Source organism: Protopterus annectens, chromosome 6.part1, assembly GCF_019279795.1.
Source record: "Protopterus annectens isolate FY-2018-M chromosome 6.part1, PAN1.0, whole genome shotgun sequence".
Taxonomy (NCBI): Eukaryota; Metazoa; Chordata; order Ceratodontiformes; family Protopteridae; genus Protopterus; species Protopterus annectens.
The window spans coordinates 530922875-530946375 of NC_056738.1; the positions used below are offsets into that span (position 1 = coordinate 530922875).

Here is a 23501-nt window from a genome sequence, read left to right on the forward strand (position 1 = left end):
GAGGTGCTCTGCTTGACATATATGGGAAGTATATTCCATAGCGTGGGCAATCTCTGGGTTATGAACCTGTCCCTCCAGCATGCTCTGTTGATTGTGGTAATGAGGGTGAGGTCTCTGGAACATGTGGTGTGGAGGGATTGGGATTTCTTTAGATGTAGCATTTCTAACAGATCTGGGTCAGACGTGGCTTTAAGTCAAGCAGAGATCGCCTCTAAGAAGGTGATATGAGACAGAGAATAGTTGGAGTTTTTTGAGTCTGTCCATATAGGACAAATGTTTAAGGCCTACGATTCTCTTTGTGAGGTACTTTTGTGGCCTCTCCAGTTGTTGCAGGTGTTTAGTGAGGTACATGCCAAATGGGGCATTGTACTCAATGATTGCCCTAATGAGGGAAGAGTAGAGGGAGGCAATGACATCTTTCTTCCTGGATGCAAAACCCTTAGTAATGAGATGTGCCACATAAAAGGACTTTATGACCACAGTGGCAATGTGGTGGTCAAAATAGAGGTTGCTGTCAACCTGTGTTCCCAGATCTCTTATAACACCTTCTGTGTTCAGTGAACTACATCAATGTGGTAATTCATGGGAGCCGGGTTTTTCCCAAAGGGGATGACAACACATTTTTTGGCATTGCGCTTAAGGCCATGGTTCTGACACCAGTTGTTGATCTCAGTGAGGCCTTTCTGTAGGATGTCAGCATCACTTGGGGAATTAATAATAGCTCCCAACTTGCAATTGTATGTAAACTTTATTAGCCAGAGTCCCTTCGTGTTGGCCTGGACATCAGAGAAGTAGATACCAAACAGGAGAGGACCCAGGACCAAAGCCTGTGGGACTCCACTCATGACTGGTCGGCAGTCTGACTTGGAGTCAGCTACTTTCACACTGTAGCTTCTACCTGTGAGCCAGTTTGCAATCTACCTAGTGATATAGGGGTTGATGCCTAGCTTAGTGAGTTTTTCTAGGATTCCTGAGTGGGGAATGGTATCAAAGGCCTTGGCCAGATCAATGTAGGCTGTATGAACCACCTTGCCTTCATCCACAGCTCTGGTGACTGACTCAAAGACGTTGAACAGGCATGATCTACCCTTCACAAAACCAAACTGTGTGGGATCCAGAGTTTGGAAATTCCCTATATCCTTGTTTATTAGTCCATGATGATGCGTTCCATAGCTTTGCATATCAGACTCATCAGGCTAATGGGGCGATAGTTCCCAGGGTCTGTAGTCACTCCTCCTTTGTGGAGAGGGATGACTGTAGCAGTGCGCCATTCGGTAGGGACAAAGCCTAAGGTGAGGCTGTGATTGAACAGGGCACACAGGTGAGGTGTCATTTAATTCTGTAGTTCATGTAGAACACAGCCAGGGATATTGTCAGGTCCCATAGAAGCTGTATTCTTGGCCTTGGACAGTGCTGTTTTAACCTGTGCAGCAATAATGCAGGGTGCCTGGCAATCTACTGGTATTATGACTGGTCCTTTTGGGGGGGGGGGGGTAAAGTTGGACTGAATCTGTCAGCCAGTACATTGGCAATATCTGTTGGCTCAGTATAGGAGCTACCATTGTACAGTAGCTCAGAGCAAATCTGGGTATTGCCGTGGAGATTCTTTACATAACTATAAAAGGCCTTGTAGTTGTCTTTACTATCTGCTGCAATTCTGTTTTCATAGCTAGCTTTAGAGGATTTGATGATGGATCTCAACTTTTTGTTGAGGCTGCTAAGGGAGTTTTTCCAGTCTTGGGACTTCACCTTATTCCGCATCAGTTTCCTTCTTCTCTTGTAGAGTTTGTTTATGGCAGGGGACCAGCAGATTGGCTTCCTTTTTTTGGAGGAGAATGTCTTGGTTCTATTGGGTATGGTGAGATCCATGCATTTGTGTACGTGTTCGTACAGTACATTGGTGTATGATTTGGTGGCCATGCAACTATTCTCCATTTGCATGGGTGCTGTGAAGTTAGCCACCACTGTCTGTTTTTAACAGCCCAAAGTTAGCTTTGGAGAAGTTTTTCATGGTGGTTACCTTTGCAGTAGGGGTGGGGGGGTGATAGGGATGTGGATTTCCAAGGTGATTAGCTTGTGGTCGGATCTAACCACGGACAAGTTGACTATTGGTGTAGAGCAATGGTCGCCCATGTTAGTAATGACCAGGTCAAGGATGTTGCCACCTCTAGTGGGGGTAACAACGAGCTGGTCCAAGGCACTGGAATTAATGAATTCCAGGAAATGTTGGGCAAGTGTATTGGTACATGAGTAGTTTTCCAAGTTAATGGAAGGGTAGTTGAAGTCACCCAGTATGAGAGTGTTAGGTTGGACCCTAATATTCTCCAGGGTGCTTAGGAACATGGAGTGTGAGTCTTGGGACATGGTTGGGGACTTGTAGCAGGCTACAACCTGAATCGCTGTCTTACCCAATGTTAGATGCACCTGAAGTATCTCAGAGGCATTATGTTGGGCTACCATTCTGGAGGTGTGTGCATCCTTTATAAATATGGAAACACCACCACCTTTGGAGCTACAGTCCAGGTTCTGGGGCTGACAGGTGTGGAATAAGTTATAGCCTGATAGTGCAGGGGTGCTTTCTGCTGCCTTGAACCAGGTCTCTGTTACTGCACAAATGTCGATGTTCTCCATTTTAAGGAGTGCTTCGAGTGAGTGCATTTTGAGATTTAGACTTCTAGCATTGAGCAGCATGACCCTCAGATTGCATTTGTTTGTAGCTGTTACAGTGGTAATTTGGTCTTTGGAGCACCGCCTAAAAAAGGAAGTATAGGGGTGGCAAGAGCCTTGGCCAGTATCCAGAAGCCCAGGAGTGACAGATGCAGACCATCTCTGGCAAAGCATTGAGGTCTGTCAATCATGTAATCCCAGGCAGATAGATACTGGATCCCCTTAGAATGACATTAGAAACTTATCCAATTGTTGAAATCAATCATTTTCTGCTTGTACTATGGTATAATTCTGGGTGATGGCAGGATGCTGCTCAGAGCTAGGGTCATACCCGCCGGGGCTACATAATCCAAGAGCTCCTCCATGTCTCTTTTCATGTAGTCCAGGGAGGTACATCTCAGGTCATTCACACTTACATGTACAATGACAGAGTCATATTTGTACCGGTTGTTGTGGGACCAGAGTGCGTGCATTATGTGGAGGATCCTAGCACTTGACAGGCAGCTAACTGCTACTTTCCCCTTATTCAGCCTAGTGAGTGGGACATCAGTGTGCCTCACTATCAAGTCACCTATGACTAGTGTGTTGGGCATGCTGTTTTGCCTTAGGGGCTTTGGTTGAGTTGGAAACTGTTTAGGAGGGTTATGTGTCCCGTAATTAGTGTTGTGTTGTGGTGGTCAAGTGCGTTTCTGCCTTGGAGGTCTCTCCTCTTTGGGGAGATTTTTATTGAGAGCCTCCATGAAGGTGGGTGTATGGTTTGTGCACTTATGTGAAGGCAGTGCTGGTGTGTGTTCTGGAAGGCTATGTGTTCCGTGTGATGTTGACCTTCTCCTCTTGACCAGCTATTCCAGTCTTGGCTGGAGAGTGCATGTCTTCCAATTTGGATATATAAGTGCATTTCTCGCAAGTCTGAATGTTGGCAGGTAAGAGGAGAGGATTATCAGTGTACATGAAGCAGTTGCTACATTGCCTCAGGATTCCCAAGTTCACCAGGTTAATAGGTGAAAGCACAACTGACCTTTAGACATGCCTGGAGGGGTGGGCATTAATAAGAAGTACTGGAGCTGTTTCCTTGTAGAACATTTACTGCTGGTAGCAATTTTGTGTGCTACAATAATTGCTACAAGAAGTTGGATAAAGTGTTAGACTAATATGCTAGTAAAAGTGCAGGAGAGGAGAGAACTAGCAGATCTAAGGGAAATATTGAAGAGAAGACTTTGGCACCCCTCAGAAGCTTACAAACAGTCCAGGATACAGCAAATTTATATCTGGACTAGACTAGTTACAGGAAAGGTAGGAAACAAGTGCAAATGTGGGCTTTTAAACCAGAAAGTTGAAAGAGGTAGAAAAACTGCCCAAACGGCCAATAAACTATAATTTCTGGGCCAGAAACCACCTTTCTTGTGGTAGATAGGCTACCTAGTGCTTACCACTCCCACTGATAAGCTAGAAGGCTTCCCCTCCAACACAGAAAAGCTTGGGGGGCTCAGAAGCTTACAAACAGTCCTGCATACAGCAAATCTGTATCTGGACTAGACTAGTTACAGGAAAGGCAGGAAACAAGCTTAGAATTTTTTTTCAGTAGAGTGGAAAGGGAGAAGGGAGGAGCAGAAGACAACTCAAGGTCAAGAAATCAAGTGGGCCCCCCCCCCAAATGCTCCCTCTGTATTAGGCAGAATGAGCCAACGACACTAAACCAGGAGGAGTGTCCCGGATGAAATCCACAGCAGGGGAAGGCAACTGCAAAGCCACCAAGTATAAGAACAAGATACCAATAGGGAGTGGGGGTGAGAAACTAAATCAGTTATATGATACACTCCTTGGCAGGAAATCAGAACAAACAAACAGATGCAGACTGTTGCAGACAACAAAGGAAAGAAACAATACAGCAAATATATATAATAAATCAAATATATAAATACAGCACAGTGCAAATTGAGTTGCAAAAAGTGTCCTTATCAGTTTGGAATATCAGATGGGAATAGATTTCAACTCGATGGGAATAGATTCCAACTTTGCACACAGCCAGGAGAATTTAGATCTATCAGCTCTGCAGAAATTCACAGAAATGTAGTCTGTACTGGAATTACAACACAGAAAATACACCTCAGGCAATGACTAACAGCTAGGATGTAGGCTGGCTCAACAACCCCACCACCTGAAACTAGCTTCTGAGCTACCCTGAGAAAAAACACAGTGCAGACAACAAAGGACAGAAAAAATGCAGTAAATATATAAATAAAGCACAGTGCAAATTGATTTGCAAAATGTGTACTTATCAGTTTGGAATATCAGATGGGAATAGATTCCAACTCTGCACACAACCAGGAGAATTTAGATATATCAGCTCTGCACAAATTCACAAAAATGCAGTCTGTACTGGAATTACAACACAGAAAATACACCTCAGGCAATGACTAACAGCTAATATGTGGTCTGGCTCAACAACCCCCCCCCCACCTGAAACTAGCTTCTGAGCTACCTGAGAAAAAACATAGTGCAGACAACAAAAGGCAGAAACAATACAACAAATATATAAATACAGCACAGTGAAAATTGAGTTGCAAAAAGTGTACTTATCAGTTTGGAATATCAGATGGGAATAGATTCCAACTCTGCACACAGACAGGAGAATTTAGATCTATCAGCTCTGCACAAATTCATCCAGCCAATCCCTTAATAGGCCAATGAATGAAGTAATTTGCTTGCTCTCAATGCCAGCTTTAAAGAGACAACCCCATTGAAGCCGGGTAGTCTATCAGCTTGTAATTTCACTATCCATCTCATTTCGTCCATCTCTGTGCTATGCACAATATCGCCTCCCTGTTTGCCCTTAAATACTAGTTGTATAGCATAAAATTTAAAACAAATTTCGGCCATCTCTGTGCTACGCACAATATCGCCTCCCTGTTTGCCCTTAAATACTAGTTGTATAGCATAAAATTTAAAACAAATTTCGGCCATCTCTGTGCTATGCACCGCCTCCCTGTTTGCCCTTAAATACTAGTTGTATTGCAAAAAATTTAAAACAAATTTCAGCCATCTCTGTGCTATGCACAATATCGCCTCCCTGTTTGCCCTTAAATACTAGTTGTATAGCATAAAATTTAAAACAAATTTTGGCCATCTCTGTGCTATGCACAATATTGCCTCCCTGTTTGCCCTTAAATACTAGTTGTATAGCATAAAATTTAAAACAAATTTCGGCCATCTCTGTGCTATGCACAATGTCGCCTCCCTGTTTGCCCTTAAATACTAGTTGTATAGCATAAAATTTAAAACAAATTTCGGCCATCTCTGTGCTATGCACAATGTCGCCTCCATTTTGCCCTTAAATACTAGTTGTATAGCAAAACATTTAAAACAATGTCCTGGGCAATTCATGATGTGCTTAGCAAGAACGTTAGTTGAGTTTTTCAACCTAATATCATTAAGATAGTTCAGTATTCTATCTCTAAACTGCATGTTAGTCTGGCCAACATAAAAATGATAACATTTGGTGCAAGTAGCAAGATACACTAATTTCTGGGTTTTACAATTAGCTCAGTTTAAATCTGTAAACAAAGCCAGTTTGGGGGTGACAAAAAGAATCTGTTCTGGAGATGTATTTACAGGCTTTGCAGGACAAATAAGGAAAAGTGCCAAACTTATCAAACCCGGGAACAGAATTAAATCTATCAATAGGAGGTCTGTAACATAGCTGCCTTTTCAGGGATTTAGCATTCCGAAAGTTAAAGATAGGTTTATTTCCAACAGTTCCTTTAATATGGTCATCCAAATGCAGGACGGACCAGTTCTTAGTAATAACATCACAGATCTTATGCACATTGCTGGAGTAAGTCAGGATCATTCATGCCACTCTTTCAGCACTTCTTGTACATGTACAGGTCCCCTAAGATCCTTGTCCAACTTCTCTCAAAAAAATATGGGGCCCCATCTGTTGAACGAAGGAGAGAACCCTTGTCCTTGTGCTTATGCACCTCATTAAAAGAGTAACCCCTGGCAACAAAAACTTTTGATATATCATCAGCTGCATTCCTGAACTTAGCTCCATCACTATGGAGTCTAGACAACAGTAAGAACTAACTCTTCATAACTGTATGATAAATATGTGTTGGGTACATTCTGGAACAATGTAAGAGCGTATTCCTCCAGCACTCCTTTCTGTACAATTCGGTGTTAATACGAACGTTCCCATCTAAAATCAAACAAACATCCAGAAAGTCAATATTTCTTGACTTAGAAGAGAGAGAGAGAGAGAGAGAGAGGGCAAAAATACAAGGAAAATAGAGTACATTTCTTTAGTTTTTGCAGTACGTACCTGATTTTCCTTGTATTTGCTCTGCCCTCCATACATATCTCTTGACCTCTTAGCAAAGCCTTAAATAATGGGGGACAAAGATCCCTAGTGTAATTGTTGCACTAATAAATTTAGAAAGCTGCTAAAATAACATGATTTATGCTATCATGCACTCCCTGAAGGGTAGGAATTCTGAAACTGAAATGCATTGTCATTATTTGATGACCTCACTCCTCAGTGTTTCATTGGAAAAAACACACATTTTTAAGGGATAGACCTGAAATATGTGTCAAAATATTGGACATTGTGAAAATCTGGACACTTGAAATGTATACTTTCATAGCATATGCTACTAGATGAAAGTCTGGTTGCACTTCAGTGACTGGACTTTTTTCTTTTGGTATATGCTTGATTTACAACTAGCACACTGGTTGAACTGACCAATCAGAGTGCACATTTTTGAATACTAATGAGCCATCATTGTATAATTGCTATTATATATAATGATTAACTGAATGCACTGAAGTATAATCACCTGGCTGTGACATGCAGTGTTTTTCCTGTGTCATCTCATTTTGTGTAAATAAGTCTGTCACTGTTTCCTTCAGGAAGTATGGGGGGATAAGTGAGTTTTAAACCAATGAGTAGCAAGGAAAGCCAAATGTGTTATGGAAATGTATTTTATTAGAGCTACTACAGAACAGTTGTATATTATTATATAACAATTTAGCCAGTTTTCAAAAGGTAATAGTAAAACACAAAACCAGGCACTAACAGGAGGTTGAAATGAAAATGTCCACTGATGGCTGAAATAACGAACAATTTTAATACATTAACACAACCTTCACAACAGCATTTTCATCCAGAATGGACTTCATCAGATGTGAAAACCAAACATTCAATTCCCTCACATTTTATACTTCCCTAAACTGGTAATGGAGTCAGTTTGCAGTAATCACACCATCACAAATTAACCCAGCCACTGTTAACCCCTTAGTAAACCACAGTAAAACCCTGAAAAAACACTGTTGAGTGGTAATAAAAACAGCATAAAAATGTAGATGCAGAGTTTCTACAATGGTAAATATAAAAATATGAAATGTGTATAAAATTGTAGAACATATGTAAAATGCATCCTATATATTTAATATATAAAATAAAAAACATAAAAAGCATACAATATGCCAAAATCAAATGAAATAGAATAAAATGGAATAACTTCCTAATTGGGTCAGTTGTGACATTTTCTATCCAAGATGCATAGGCATAATTTCTGGGCAGATTCCAAAAGGCATTGAGCATCACTGTCAGAAACATTCAGGGCGATAGCATGATAAACTGAATACATCCTCCCAAATATGAATTGTGTGTGTGTGTGTGTGTGTGTGTGTGTGTGTGTGTGTGTGTGTGTGTGTGTGTGTGTGTGTGTGTGTGTAAAACTAGCATTATATATAATGACATTTTTCATCCTATTACACTGTGTTGGTAATACAACAGAAATAATGTCCAATGTCATACCATAGTAATCAGCATGACAGAACCGATTATGTATCCAGCGCAAGAAAAAAGCAACCAAAAGAGACAACGGGAAAACACAATAAACACTCCATATTACATTTTTTTTTTGTTTTGTTTGAATGGAGTGTTTATGGCTGTAGCCAGGACTATCCAACAATGGCTACATTAGTGAATACTAGTGTGCAATAGCATCTATTATAAGGAGGAGATACCAGACCAGATAATGTGGATTTTTGTTTGTCATCTACTGAAACATGGTATATATATATATATATATATATATATATATATATATATATATATATATATAAATAACTTTGCATAACTTTTTCTTTGTGGTTGCTGGGTTTTCCCTTGAAATGGTGGGATACATGATGGCACACAGGTAAAAAATGGTCATACAGTTTGGTAAAGATTTTTTCCCAGAATGCTTGGTTGGCTAAATGAGACTTTTGCTTCAACCTGTTATTCTAGGACAGTGTTTCTAAACACAAATTCCATCATGTCCAAGGTGGATAATTTTGTTTATTTTATAGTACTTGTTATAAGAAAGCTTTTCCTCAATAATCATTTTATCAGTACTGTTATTCTATTCAAGGTTTAAAAGGCTCTTTACCTAGACTACAGTCAGTCATGCAATGGTAATAGGTTACTTCATTTATACATACTACTTTTCTTGGCACCTAAGTTTCATGCATGTTTATTAACATATAATAGAGCTATCTGTCCAGCCCATCCATCCTTTTCTGTAAGGAGTCCTGTCTCGGACAACTAAAGAGGATGTGCGCCAGTGAAACACACCTATTTAATATCCATCAGTATGAGCCTGCTACTTCCGCTATGAGTGGACGAAGCGAAATGCACTGAGGATCAGAATCTTCAAACTGCTGAATAATGGCCAGACCCCCTGAAGTTATATATACAAACTGGATACAATAGACCTGCCAATGAGACGTCAGAGCCACATGATTCTACAAAAACTTTAACTTCATTTAGAATGTTAAGTGCTTTCATCCACCTCAGTGTCCATGGACTTCCTCAGAACCTATAAAAGCAAATACAAAATGTAAAACAACCACCTCAGTTTGAATGCTATACAAACGTACATCATCCAGGAAATCTTGTTCCTTAAAGGTATATTACCGTCAAAAATACCATTGTTCTCATAAGTCTAACTAAAACGTGGCACAATCCATGTGTATTTTATAACTATTCAAACATTCTACATATCTTGTAACTATTAATAAAATGTCACTAAATGGTTTTGAACCTCGTGGGGAACCATACATAGTCAAATAAAATAAATAAATAAATAAATAAAAATATAAATAATAAAATATAAAGTATTTACATGTTGTACTATTCCCAGTTTTCACTGGCTTAAAACATACAAATATATGAACAATAAATCTCTAATAGGGTTTCAAGCAATACACATCCAGTAAAATTGTTTATGTTTATATTTATAGATCCTATAGTGTAATGTGTCTCCCAAACTACCTTAAAGTTTGTCTTCCCATTTCTTTACTACAAATCCATAGCTTTAAATTTTCAAATACTGTTAATGCATACATTTTCATTTAAACCTGGGGGGGGGGGGCTGGGAAATTTAACCGAAGCTGCCAACTTAGTTCTCTGTATTCTAAAATTGTTTCTCAAGCCCCCCACCCCCACCCCAGGATTGGGTGTTACCTTTTCCAGTATCGCAAACCCAAATGTTTAAAATCAGTGAATTGTCATTCATCCTATGGATGTCATAAAGCTGTTCATAAAGGTCTTCATGCATGTGTTTGTTTAGGGACCTTTCCATCTTCTCTATGTAGAAGGTTCCACATGGGTTGCAAATAGCAATATATATAACTCCTGTGGATGCACAGTTACTGGAGGGAGTCTGCTAAATAGATAACCATTTTTGGTGAAATCAATGTTATAGCATTTCCTTCTAAAATGTAGTGACACTGGTTACACAACCCACATTTTCTCATGCAACTTGTTGATGTATCATCCCGTGGTGTCTGATTCTAACAGATGTTCTTCAATTTTTTTCCCCTCTTGTATGGTTGTTTTACATTTTATATTTGCTTTTGTAGGTTCTGAGGAAGTCTACAAACACTGAGGTGGATGAAAGCACTTAACATTTTAAGTGAAGTTCATTTAATAAAAGTTTTTTTTAGAATCTTGTAGCTCTGACATCTCGCTGGCAGGTCCATCATATACAGTGAGTTTTTTCTGCTGACGGTTATACATTTTTCTTTATATATGTGTGTATATACACATATATATATATATATATATATATATATATATATATGGGTCTACTTTTCTTTATTTAAATTTCATTATTTCGAAAAAGAAAAGTACAACCTCACTTCCACGAAAGTGCACTTCAACGAAAGTGCACTTTTGCGAAAGTCGATTTATCGAAGCATGGTACAGTGGGGATAAGGAAATATATCCTTTTCTCCACTGTAGTGTGATCTCAGAGTTAGTATATTTAAGTAGCAGGGGCTCCCACATGGGGATGCAGGGGGGCTTGCCGCCGTACAAAACTGTGTTTTGAATAGTTATTTTGTTTATTTAGCCGATTCAGTGAATCGGCTTTCGCGAAAGTGCACTTTCACAGAAGTGGGTTCGTACTTTTTTTTGAAATAATGTAATTTTGATAAAGAAAAGTAGACCCATATATATATTTATGTACCATCTTCACAGATGCACTGTCTCAAAGAAGGGGGAAATTCCCCCAAAAGGGGATCATTTCTAGAACAACTCGCTGACAGTGATTTCCTATGGAGGATCTCCACTGTCAATGATTTTAACCTTGGGCAGCTAGAGTCTGAGCGTTCATTCTTTATCCACCAGTAGGTTACCTGAGCCTGATTTGGTCTACAAACAAGGAAGCCACAGGTTTGGAGGTTTTAGGCCACAGATAATGTCGGTAAGGCAGGATATAACCCAAATGTTAAAATTTTCTGTTACAGTAAGTATTCCTTGAAGATCTACTGTTAATTAAGCTTATGTAACAAGAACTACATTGTATGTCTTCCTATTTGCTATAACTAAAGATGCATGTTTGAGATTTCAGGTTGTTTATTGCTACCATCAAGCCATAAGTGTGTTTATGCTTTAAACAGTCTGCTTTTTAGAATCACAGTTATAAATGTGATACAACTTGCAAGTAAATGAAATAATTGCAGCAAAGATGCTACTTTCCTATTTTTATTATAAATAAAAGATATTGAAACTGAAAGCAAAAATACGTATATGTTACTGAAAGATCAAGTCCTTTTACATGGATATAGCCTGAAGCATGGGAGACTGGATGTCATTTTAATCTGCATGTCCTGTAGGTGAGCACTGTTTCTTTACGGGAGAGAAAGGAAAGGCGCTATTTTTGTAAACACCTTTATTGAGTTATCACTTGTGACATAGGCACATTTGTATTCATGTAAAAGTAATCAAACTATATGTTAAATTGCTGTTTGAGGTAAGAACTTTAGGTAAGAACTAGACATCGCAATTTATTTGTAAACTATATTCAGAAACATGTAATGTCATATTGTCTCTCTATTTACACAGATATGTATAATGATATAATGTCTCTCTAGTTTCTTTTTAATCTTTTGATTCTTATTGAGTTGGTTAAAACTTATCATGTATCATGTAACGTTAGTAATCCATTAATTAGCTTTTATGTATAGCTGTTTGTCCGGCTGTGGCTAAGCTAGTATATAACTTCTTTGTCCTATGTATACTACTGATATATTTCTGTATGTTTAATGTGGACCTTTTCTCCCTGGGCCTCTGCTGAAAAAGGACATGCATCCAGTCAGACGTTCCTGTTAAACAAATGTAAAATAAATAAATAAAATAAACTTCATATTAAAAAATATATATTAAAGTAATACTCTTTGAAATTACTTTTCAGGTGAAATTATGTGATTTTGGGTTTGCACGTATTATTGGGGAGAAGTCTTTTCGGCGTTCGGTTGTTGGAACCCCAGCTTACCTTGCACCTGAAGTTATCCGAAGTCGAGGTTACAACCGCTCTTTAGACATGTGGTCGGTTGGCGTTATAATCTATGTCAGTCTGAGTGGCACATTCCCCTTCAATGAGGAAGAAGACATCCATGATCAAATACAGAACGCTGCATTTATGTACCCCTCTGATCTCTGGGGAGAGACTTCACTGGAAGGTTAGCAAGTTCACACATGCATTCGTCAGGGAAAGTAGTGCCATAAATGATCACAGCATGTCTTACAGAAACAGTTTTACAATAAGAATGCATTTATAAACTGATCTCACCTACTGTTTTCAGCACTCCAAAGCCAGTAATGCAGCAGTATTGATTTTGCTTTAAAATTGTAGTGTTTCTGTTATTTTCATACAAAGTTCAGATCTGCATTTGTCTGATGGAGAAACTGTACTCATGAAATTAGTTTATCCTAATTTTATAAGTGTTCAAGGGGCATGTCAGGGAAATCGCAATTATGGTAAATGTCTGTGTGAGTTGGCTGGTAAGATTTTCCTCAAGCCCTTCTCATTTGAAGGCTGTACTCATGAAAAATGAAGTGAAAAGACAAAAATCAATAGATATGTGATGAGAGAAATGAAACGGAAATAAGGGTTAACCAAACGGAAAAGGAGACGGTGGGAAAGGAGACTGAGAAGAAAATAATGGAAAGGCTAGGAAGGAAAATAAAAATAAAATTAAAGAATTTAAGTTAATGAATAGATATGTATTTTTTAGAAGACAAATCTGAGGTAAGGAAATATTCCTTGTGTTATCTGAGAGCACCTGAAGTACTCAGTTTGAATGTGACATCTTCCTCTTTATATTACTAATTTTCCAACTTACAGTATTGTATTTACACTTATGATTACATTATGTAATTGAAAAATAGTATTTTACTCTGTATCTTTACAGTGTAATAATATTTAAATGTTCTAAATTCACTTTGTACCAATGTATCTATCCTGTGTACTGTATGTATAGCTCTGTATTAACTCTCTATTTTGAGTCTATATTTCCCCAGGAAAAAAATAATTTGGCCATTATCGGGAATTGCCCTTTTCCACAACATAGAGCGTTATCAGCATTGGTATATTTAGTTTCAGTTGTGTGGGGGGCATAGCCCCCATGTTGGTGGATGTGGGGGTGAAGCCCCCCCCCGGGCCCCCAGTTTGTGTTTTTTGTGTATGGCCCCGTGAATTTTATCCTCAAGGAAAAAATTTGCGGATGTGGCCGTTCGCACTTTAGAGCGTTCGATCTTTAAGTATCAATGATTATATGTTCGAAGAAAAGTCTCTTTAAGCATATAATATAGACCCTTCTATTTCATGTGGGACATTACAATGTCTGTAGAGCTTTGCTTCCCGGGCCTCCACTGAAAACGGGTTTCTGACCCAGTGGACTTTCCCGGTCAACAAATATCAATAAATAAATAAATAAATTAAGGCACGTTTCCCGATTTACAGCTTGAAGGTGAAAAGTACATTACTACATTGTTTTGTTTTCATCAGTACTACTTAATGGCTAGTAATATTGAGAATAGAATTTGAAGCAGTTTCCTGGACCAAATTCATGAAGATGTAATAGGCCCTAAGTGTATGCAACCACAACAATGCATTCATCATGGAGAGCAGACTAGAGTAACACACTTCTAGAAATCTTGGCAACTGGAAAACATTTAAACCTTATTAATTTCTAAATGAACTGGTATGCCCCGAGTCCTGCATAAAAAATACTTCAGGTTGTCCTTTACAACATAGTTTTAGTGCCTTTACGATGGGTATCATAGTGTAAGATTATTCAGTCTTACCGTAGATGTGGTGCTGATCAGTAATGCTTAGGAGTTATTGTAGATGAAATATAGTATACAGCACAATAGCATTTCCCTCAGTTACAGAAGGTGTGTGTGTGTGTGTGTGTGTGTGTGTGTGTGTGTGTGTGTGTGTGTGTGTGTGTGTGTGTGTGTGTGTGTGAGTAAATTTAATATATGCAAAGCATTCTTACAAAATGTTTATTTTAATTTCTGATCTCAAAGAAGCAATGAAAAGGTTAACATCAATGCTGCAATGACTGTCTAGATTCACAAAACATTAGTTTATGCAGGCAAAATAATATCACTGTGATGCATGTACCACTGTAAAACTGAAGTACCAAAATAATAATGATGATGAAAATACATTTATTGTCATCTGAAATAGAAAGAAAAATAAAAGGTACCCTAAGTTTGAGTGTATTCTAAACATAGTCATAGGGAGGTTGGAGTGCTTAGCTTTAATTTGTGCTTCACGTCACAATAGGGATGATGTTATTATATAACCTTATTTGTCTTATTTCTTAACTGATGCACAGGTGCCAGTCACAGAGCAGTAATTATACTATCTGCTGTTGGCAGACAGCACCTTAGATGGATAGCCATTCTATATTAATTCCAGGAAAAAGTATTTTTCCTTTAACTTTAAAAATATCAACATAAGCATTCAGCTGAAGTAGCTAAAGACATTATCAGTAACAGCAAAATTCAGTAAGGAATGTAAAAGTGTCATTTGTTGCAGCAACCAGCAGGTGGCAGTAAATATCAAGTAAAGACTGGCTTTCTGAAAGTACAACATTCTAACGTGGAGTGAATGTCAATGCTATGCCCACTAAAAGATACTCAGAGCATATAACTGATGTGCTTAGAGATATGAGCAGATTTTTCATCTTTGCTTTTCTCTGCAGCCATTGATCTGATAAACAACTTGCTTCAAGTAAAAATCAGAAAAAGATTTAGCGTGGATAAAGCACTCAGCCACTCCTGGTTACAGGTAAGAAGGTATTTATTGTTCATACTGTGTGAAACAGTAAAAGTAATGTAAATGTTTTCTTTGTAGAATGCTAGACATATATTTCATTCCTTTGTCTACTTACTTGCATCTGTTGAGTTGTAGTTCCCAGCAACATAAAAAAAGATTACATTCTGAAAGCACCTCACCAATACAAAGAGAACATCTTTCAAATGCGTTTCTTTCAGTTTTAATACACTTCATCATTTTCATTTTCCCCACCACTGGAATTATAAGAACTATTGAGTATGATGATTACAAGAGGCAAATTTTTGCAAGACTTTAATTAAATATTTACAAGCTGCTGTAAAGTGTCCAAGTCAAAAGGCATCAGAATTACTTGGTTAAGGGGTCTAAAACTTCTTCTACATCAACAGAGTGGTTTGGAGGGACGGGCACATCTTGTAGAGGATACTGCTGCTCTGGAACAGACTCCTCATCCATGTAAAACAAAGCATATTATCTGTCCATATTCAAGTGCAGCTTGTATCTATGGATGGGTAACAGAAAATTTACCCCAGGACTGCCTGTACTACTAATGGAAAGAAGCAGCTTGAAAATCCATTATCCTATGCATGGACCACCATAAATTATCTATAGCATGATTGTGATTCTCACCTGGATAACATACAGTTATCAACTGTGGATGAATAAGGCCAAATTAACACCATATTGGATAGGTTAATTCAAGCACCAAAAGAAAAATTGGCTAGGCTTAAAATGGTCTGCAAAGAGCCTGTATTATTTTTCAAACCCCCCCCCCCCCCCCGCAATCCATGTCTGTCACAATCTATCTGATTTTCACACAATTGCATGCATATTGATGTTGAGCATCTTGTAATAGGTATGACTTTTCAGGGCCAAACACACATGCACAAACACACACTCACTCTGCATTCTTACCTACCAGTATATTGGTGGAACACCAGTTCAGCTATGCCATTGTCTTTGGGGAAACTAGAGCACATGGGTATACCCACACAGATACATAGAAGGCATGTGGACACCATACAGGAGATGCCACATCCAAGAACTAAACCTTCTCTGTGCCACTGTAGCAATCATCAGTTACTTCCGCACACATCCTGCTCATGCCAGACTACCAAATGTAGCAACTTATAGTACACAATAGTCTGTGATGAAAAGTGAGATTAATTATGGTCAACTTGTTAATTTTAAATACCACCCCTCAAATACATGCAGTAATACTATCTTTGCACTGATCTAGCAAATGTATTGGCTGTATTCCTGTCACACCACTACTGTTTAACAATGATCAAATAACAACAGTTTTATATCACTTGTGTCCACAGGGGGCCTCCATACCCATGATTAGCATCTATTTTACAGTGTATACTTCAAACATCAGAGTGTGATAAATAAATAAAGGACACTATAATAAAACATTCCATCTTACTTCATACACTCTTATCTCACAAAGCCAAACCAGTGACTATTTAAACTGAGCAAATGGTAATAGGGTCAGCTAATTTCACCTCCAGACAGCTCAGACTACCAAACAGTTATAGACACTTCTGTCTGCATTTCAGACGTGATAAAAATAAATGACCATGCACGCAATTTCAACTTTGATCCACAGTGTCAGTAGCTGAACATTAAATTATTCCATGTTACTTTGCACAAATCAAATAATCTTGCAAAGCCAGACTTGAGCGTCAGTCATTTTCTTACAGTTATTCCCTATAATTATAACTAATTTGCCTGTGTATATCACATATACAAACACACCTATCTTCAAATGATCAAAGAACTGCAAATTCAAACTGCAAAAGATCAAAAACTGTTGTGTGATCTCAGAATTGATATAAATATTGTCTGATCTTGGAGAATATATACATATACATATATATATATATATATATATATATATATATATATATATATGGGTCTACTTTAGAACAAAGAAATTTCACTTACCTTTAACCCATATCACCGAGATGAAAAGACCAACAGCATCAACACAGCAACATCCCAGAACACTGACATTTCACTCCAGGTAAGTAACCGCTTGGCCATCCTGCTCAACTTTGCCCCTTACCCCCATGGTCATGCAATCTTGGAGTTAGTATATTTAGTTAGGGGGTCTGGGGGGATGAAGCCCCCCCACATGGGTGGGTTTGGTTTTCTTCCATTTACGTGTTTGTTTCAGATGGCTGAGAGGTTGCTTACCTGGAGTGCAAAGTCGATGTTCTGGGAGTTCAGTGTGTTGGTGCTGTCAGTCTTTTTGTCTCTGTGATATGGGTTTTAGGTAAGTTACATTTTTTTTGTTCTAAAGTAGACCCATATATATCATATACATAGTGTGTGGGACTCCCTGCAACAAATATTGCTTTTTATTCCTTTTTTCCTGATTCAGTCTTTTCAGATTCAATCTAAAAAGTTTGCTGTTTTTGTTTTTTTTCAATGTTGCAACAGGTTGGTAAATGAAGGAACAATCATATTGTTTGTTTGTGTCTTTCTGCTTTTAGAGGTTAGGGGTCGCCACAGCGAAACTCCGGTCTGCTAATGATTGCAGTGGATCTTTACGTACCGGGTTACCAGCCCTGATGCACAACCTTCAACGAAGGCGCACCCCATTCACGTATGCCTGTACACAGAAGACGCACTAGCTGAGAATCGAACGGGACAACGTCTTGCTATGAGGCAACAACGCTACCGCAGCACCACCACCGCAGTGAAGGAGCAATCATATATTCATACATATTTAGATAATAGAGTAGCCCTAAAACATAAGGAATATTGAGTTTTGTTTTCTTAGAAAAACACAAATCAAGGATAATATACGTTGGAGTGAGTATTCTTACCACAAGAAAATGTAAACAACTTATGATACAGTAAACAGCTTATGATACAGTAAGGGAGTTGCCTGAGGTAAAGCTTGTTAAATAAAATACCTGTTAACTATTTTATTCTGCACCTACAGAAGGTTTACCAGATAATGATAAGCGCTTATAGTTCTTAAAGGAACATTACATCTGAACCTTAACATAGAATAATCAATAACCTCTAGATTAAAAACACATCTGTCCACAGCCAGAAAATTGTACCAAATTATAAACATGATTATGGCAGCGGAAATGTATGTAGTAAATGTTGATTTCTTTAGCAGAGTACATCATAACCTTGTATAGTTTGTCTAATCAACACGGTGCAGTGGTGCAGCAGTTTGCATTGTCGAATTACAGCAAGACGTTCTCCAGTTCAGTTCTTGGCTGGCATGCCTTCTATGCAGAGTCTGCATGTCCTCCCTGCATTTGTGTGGGTTTCCTCTGGGTGCTCTGGTTTCCTCCCAGATTACAAAGACATGCGTCTGAAGCATTTCTCCCCAGGCCTCAGCTGAAAATTGGCTGAAATAAGCCACAAAGGTATATTGCCCAAAAAGCCAGTATAAGCATCAAACTTTAGAAGGCTGTCAATATCAACTCTTAGTTAACAAAATATCCATGACCCAATAAAAGAACTACCATCATTATACAAGATATTAAGGAGGGGACAGGAGAAACATATTTCCCTATTTTCTGCATGTTAATTCTCAATGAATGGCTATGAACTTTTTCTGTTTGTATTCTGTATTCCAAAAAATCTTGAACTTAGACCAACTCTAATAATTCAAAGTATTTAATAATAAAGAATACTGGACCGAATAGAGGTCCCTGGGGAACACTGGCTCTATATCAAAAACAAGAGAAGTAGGTTCCCCTAACCTTAATGACATTAGTTCTGCCAGTTAAGCAGGATGACAACCACAAAAATGTTATCACTTGAGCAGTCAAACTATTAGAAGAAGAAGTAGTCAAACTATTTTTAGGATACTGAGTTGTCATTATGATTACAAGAATCTAAGGCTTTATAATAATCAGCAAAGATACAGGAGTCATTCATTCAAAATAACAATGGCATCAGAGCAGTAATAGTTATATAATATTTTTGTTTAAACCTTTGTTGAAAATCTCTTGAACTGATTGATTTCAGGATAGTCATTCATTTACAATTTTTTCCATTAGAAGAGTAACTGGTTTGTAACTGTTATGTTCATCTTCACTGTTCTTTTTATAAAGTGAAGTTACTACAGAATGCTTGCATCAGGAAGAAAATAATGCTCCTAAAAATGAAAAATTAAATAAAATAGCAAGAGGCCATACCAGATAATTATAATTTTAATAAATCATAAGTTGACATTGTTAAGGCCTGGTTTTACTTGAAATCATCGAACATCTTTAAGTGTCCACAAGGAAAATAAGAAAGAAGGAACATTATTCAGAGTGATAACTCTCTTATTAAAGCTAACACAATTACTTCTGTTAAGCAAAACCATGTTTTATCATCTCCCATAAAGTCCTACTCTTATAATCCAATATTTTTTTTCTAATTTCCAAGTCTAACTGAAACCTCAAACTAGTTAGCTTGCCTTCTTCCCCTACACAATTTAGTGGGGTTATTCAAAAGTTCTCCAGTTAATTTCAGTTGGAAAAATAACTGTTTTTTTTTGGCATGTGATTTTTAACTTTTATCATGGTTATGCAATTTTTTCCTTCCAAGGGCAATATCTTTGGGAATGAAAGGGGTACTTTATTAACAACTTTGTTGACTTATTTATAAATAAGGGATGTTATTCGTTGTCCTGTAGTTCACAGAAGTGCAAGAGTAATCGGCAAAGAGTGGCACTACATCACAATGTAAATTAGCCGAGTAACAACGATCATCATTGATTACAGTAGTGTGCAATCCTTCACAGAAGCACACACAGACCTGCATATTACAGTCCTCTCAATGCATTTTAGTCATATGTGGAAGAACATGTATGCATGTTTGTGTGCGTGCATGCATGTATGTGTGCACGTATGTATGTATGTGTGCATGTATGTATGCATGTTTAGTAAGTCAGCTGCACTTTCATCTATAAGACAGATGCACACTTACACTACGATATGATTCATAAAAAAAAACAGTATGTCTGAGCCTCATTTGTATAACACAGTTGTAAATCAGCCCTAAATTATGCAAACTTACCACAGCCCTCCATTTTAGGCACTGCCTACCTGCATTTGGCTTTGACATACCATGTAAGCATCTCTGAACTAAAATAACTTTTGAGTAACAGGAACATGCAGAAATGAGTTGGAAAAGGCAGGAATCCCAATTATACATTGCCATCTCTTGATGTTCTGTAAATTCATCAGTAATGGGTTGGAAGATACCTTGTATACCAGACACAAGTCACCTCTTAGCAGTCTGTAGGATACTGAGTATAGTGACAGGGCTTTCGGTCTGTCCATGTAGGACATATTGTTTAAGCCTTTTTTCCTTTTAAGTAAGATACCTCTGTGGCATGTGACAAAGGGAGATACTGCCAGACCAACTATCTGGAATTTTGTAAATAATTATATGTCATTTGAGAATATCAACATGATTCATATAAGATGCTTGTGTTACAAATGTATTAGATCTGTATATCATGTATATATAACAAGCTAGGTTTGTACAGACATGTGTATTGAAAAAAGATTTTTGCAAAGTGCTTGAAATGTATACATAGTGCACCTTACTGGAATAGAACAGATATGTACATGCACTATTACAGCTGTTTAAATGTATGTATTTTAACAGTGGAAACTGGAACACAGAAGGTTAACTTCATTCCAGCAAAACTTCAGAAAAATAGTTGAAATTAAATTACTTTAAGGCAGCTAGAGACAGAATGTCTATACTAGGGAACTTTCTGTATTGTCTGGAAGTGTTTTATTGTTTTATGACTTCTAGCATCTGCCAAAGATCTGACTAAAAGCCCTTGTCTATCTTTTTACAGGTAGATGCTAAATGCTACCAGTCACCATCAATGGTTGTTTTGGTCCTGGGGACCAGATGTCAGATGACAAGAAATTATGTCATTCTGCAAGCTAGCCCAACAGTAATATTTGAGATATTAATTTCAGTGGTCTCAGAGAGAGACAAAGCATTCTGATTTCTATCTTTGACCTGACAACAACTAGAAGTTCCATTTACTACATCTGCCTTGCTGTGTAAGTTTCTAGGGAACAGTATAATTCTGTTAGATACAGTCAGGAGTATAGTGAAGCTTAATTTAGATAGTTTTATTTATTTAAGACTATCCTGCAATTTTGCTTTAAATATTTCCTGTGATTTTGAACTCTGATGTCACTGTGAATATACATGTAATATTGTCTTGTTCTTTTATTATTTATTGTTAAATATATTTAAAACTTTCATTGTGGCTGAGGTGTGTAGAGATATTTAAGTTCTGAGGTCTTTCATATTTATTTGGTGACACTGTGTAGATCTCTCCTAATAACCTTGCTCTTGGTCAAACTACCATTTGTATTAATAGTAACATTACACAGTAAGACTGGACACCCTTTGTTAAGGGACTTAAAGTAGCTGATAAGGAGTAGACTGGTAGCAGTGATAACTACCTTATAGCCTGGGCAAAAGGGGGGGCATAGCTAGTAAATCTGTGCAAGCCTTTCCCAGGTGTGTGTATAAATCAAACCTCAAAGGGTGTGTGTGTGTCAGCTACTTGGGCAGGGACACAAAGCACTGGCTGGGCGGAGAGGGTGCTGGAGGTCTTGGCTTGGCCACTCAGGTGAGATCTCAACTCTATAGCTGTGCCAGTGGGGAGTCTTATTGGGTATCTGGAGAAAGAGGGAGAGCCCTGGGCTGACTGTGGTCTCTGTGTGCACTTAAGGGAAATTGCAGTTGATGCAGACAGCTGCATCTGGAAATACTGTGTGTGTACCTCTTCATCCTCACAGTATATGTCCCCCGCGGTTGCCAGTGGTGAGAATTGAGGCTCCTTGATTACTGGTCCAGTGGTGGGCTGTCACAGGGCATTCCAGTTGTTGCAGGCATCTAAATAGATACAAGCTGAAGGGGGCATTACACTCAATGATTGATCTAATGAGGATTGAGTAAATGGAGACAATGACATTCCTAGATCTAGACACAATCCCTTTGTTTATAAGCTGTATAATATAGAACATGATTGACAAGATATGGAAATATGTAGAGCACCATTTGAATTGTTGTCTATGTGTTAGGCTGTGCACTGCTTACAATTGCTACACTTAAAGAGTAAAATAGCAGGTGATTTCAGCAAATAAATTAAATGTGTTACCCTCTTCACTAGAATAGACTCACATCAAACACATACATGCTTATCTATTGCAACCAGTGCCACAGGTGCCAGCACAAAACAGGCAGACGGAAGAGAACATAGAAAACTACATCTCAGAAGTACCGCTTCAAGGTGCATACAGAGGCATTTATCATCCGCATTTGCTAAAAGCATCATAGAAAGATGGCAGGTATTGCTTTGTCACTTCTGTTACATCTGATTAAACACTGTGGCATGATGCATCAGTAGGAAACAAGACAAAGGAGAGAGAGCTTCAGCATGAGGACAGTATAGGAGGACGTACTCACACAGCATGTTCAATTACAATGAAGGTTACTGCATCACTTCCTGCTCTAATATGAAGGAAACATATCAGAAAGTAATAACAGAGAAAAAAAATCCAGACTCATGATAGTAATAGTTCCTCATACCCAGCAGTCGATACAAGCTGCTGAGGACACCTGCTTCTCCACATCCAAACCCTTCTACTGTAAGTAGCAATTGTGTCACTTACACCTCAGCACTGGACACATGATGACTGATGGTACTCTACAAAAAGACATAATTTCTATTGCTGACAAAAAAGGAAATGTGCAGCTGTGTCAAACTTTGCCTGAATTAAATGCATCCTGCCTGCTAAGCACTGGAAATAGGTAAGGTAGAAGCAAAGTTATGCATCTCCTCCATCTGCAAAGCAGATAGAAAATGTGTGACTGTGCATAAAAAGGACTATGAATCCCAATAAGGTGGAAAAGGATCCTAATTAGCATGCAATAGTTGCCGAATTTTTCAAATACTTCCATTTTCATTGTATACCTTTATCAGTCAATAGTTTTCTTGGGTTACTAAAAACAACTGAATCTAAGCACAGAAGGTCTCTATGAATCACATCACACCTCACTTGTACTTAGACACATCCAACACAGCTTCCCACTATGCCTAATATGTGTGTCATGAGATACGTTCAGAATCCCAAGCAAAAAAAAAAAAAAAAACAAACAAAAAACTGATAACTGAAAGACTGACCACAG

The 23501-nt window shown here is 38.2% G+C and overlaps 1 protein-coding gene across 1 annotated transcript in view; it reads left to right on the plus strand.

The window, feature by feature from the left end:
• The window catches only part of LOC122805670 (serine/threonine-protein kinase D3-like), a 1097474-nt gene that overhangs the window by 1058023 nt on the left and 15950 nt on the right, over positions 1-23501 (plus strand). The window contains exons 16-17 of the mRNA XM_044075994.1: positions 12411-12678; positions 15214-15299. Coding sequence (XP_043931929.1) covers positions 12411-12678; positions 15214-15299 — 354 coding nt within the window. The remainder of the gene's footprint in view (positions 1-12410; positions 12679-15213; positions 15300-23501) is intronic.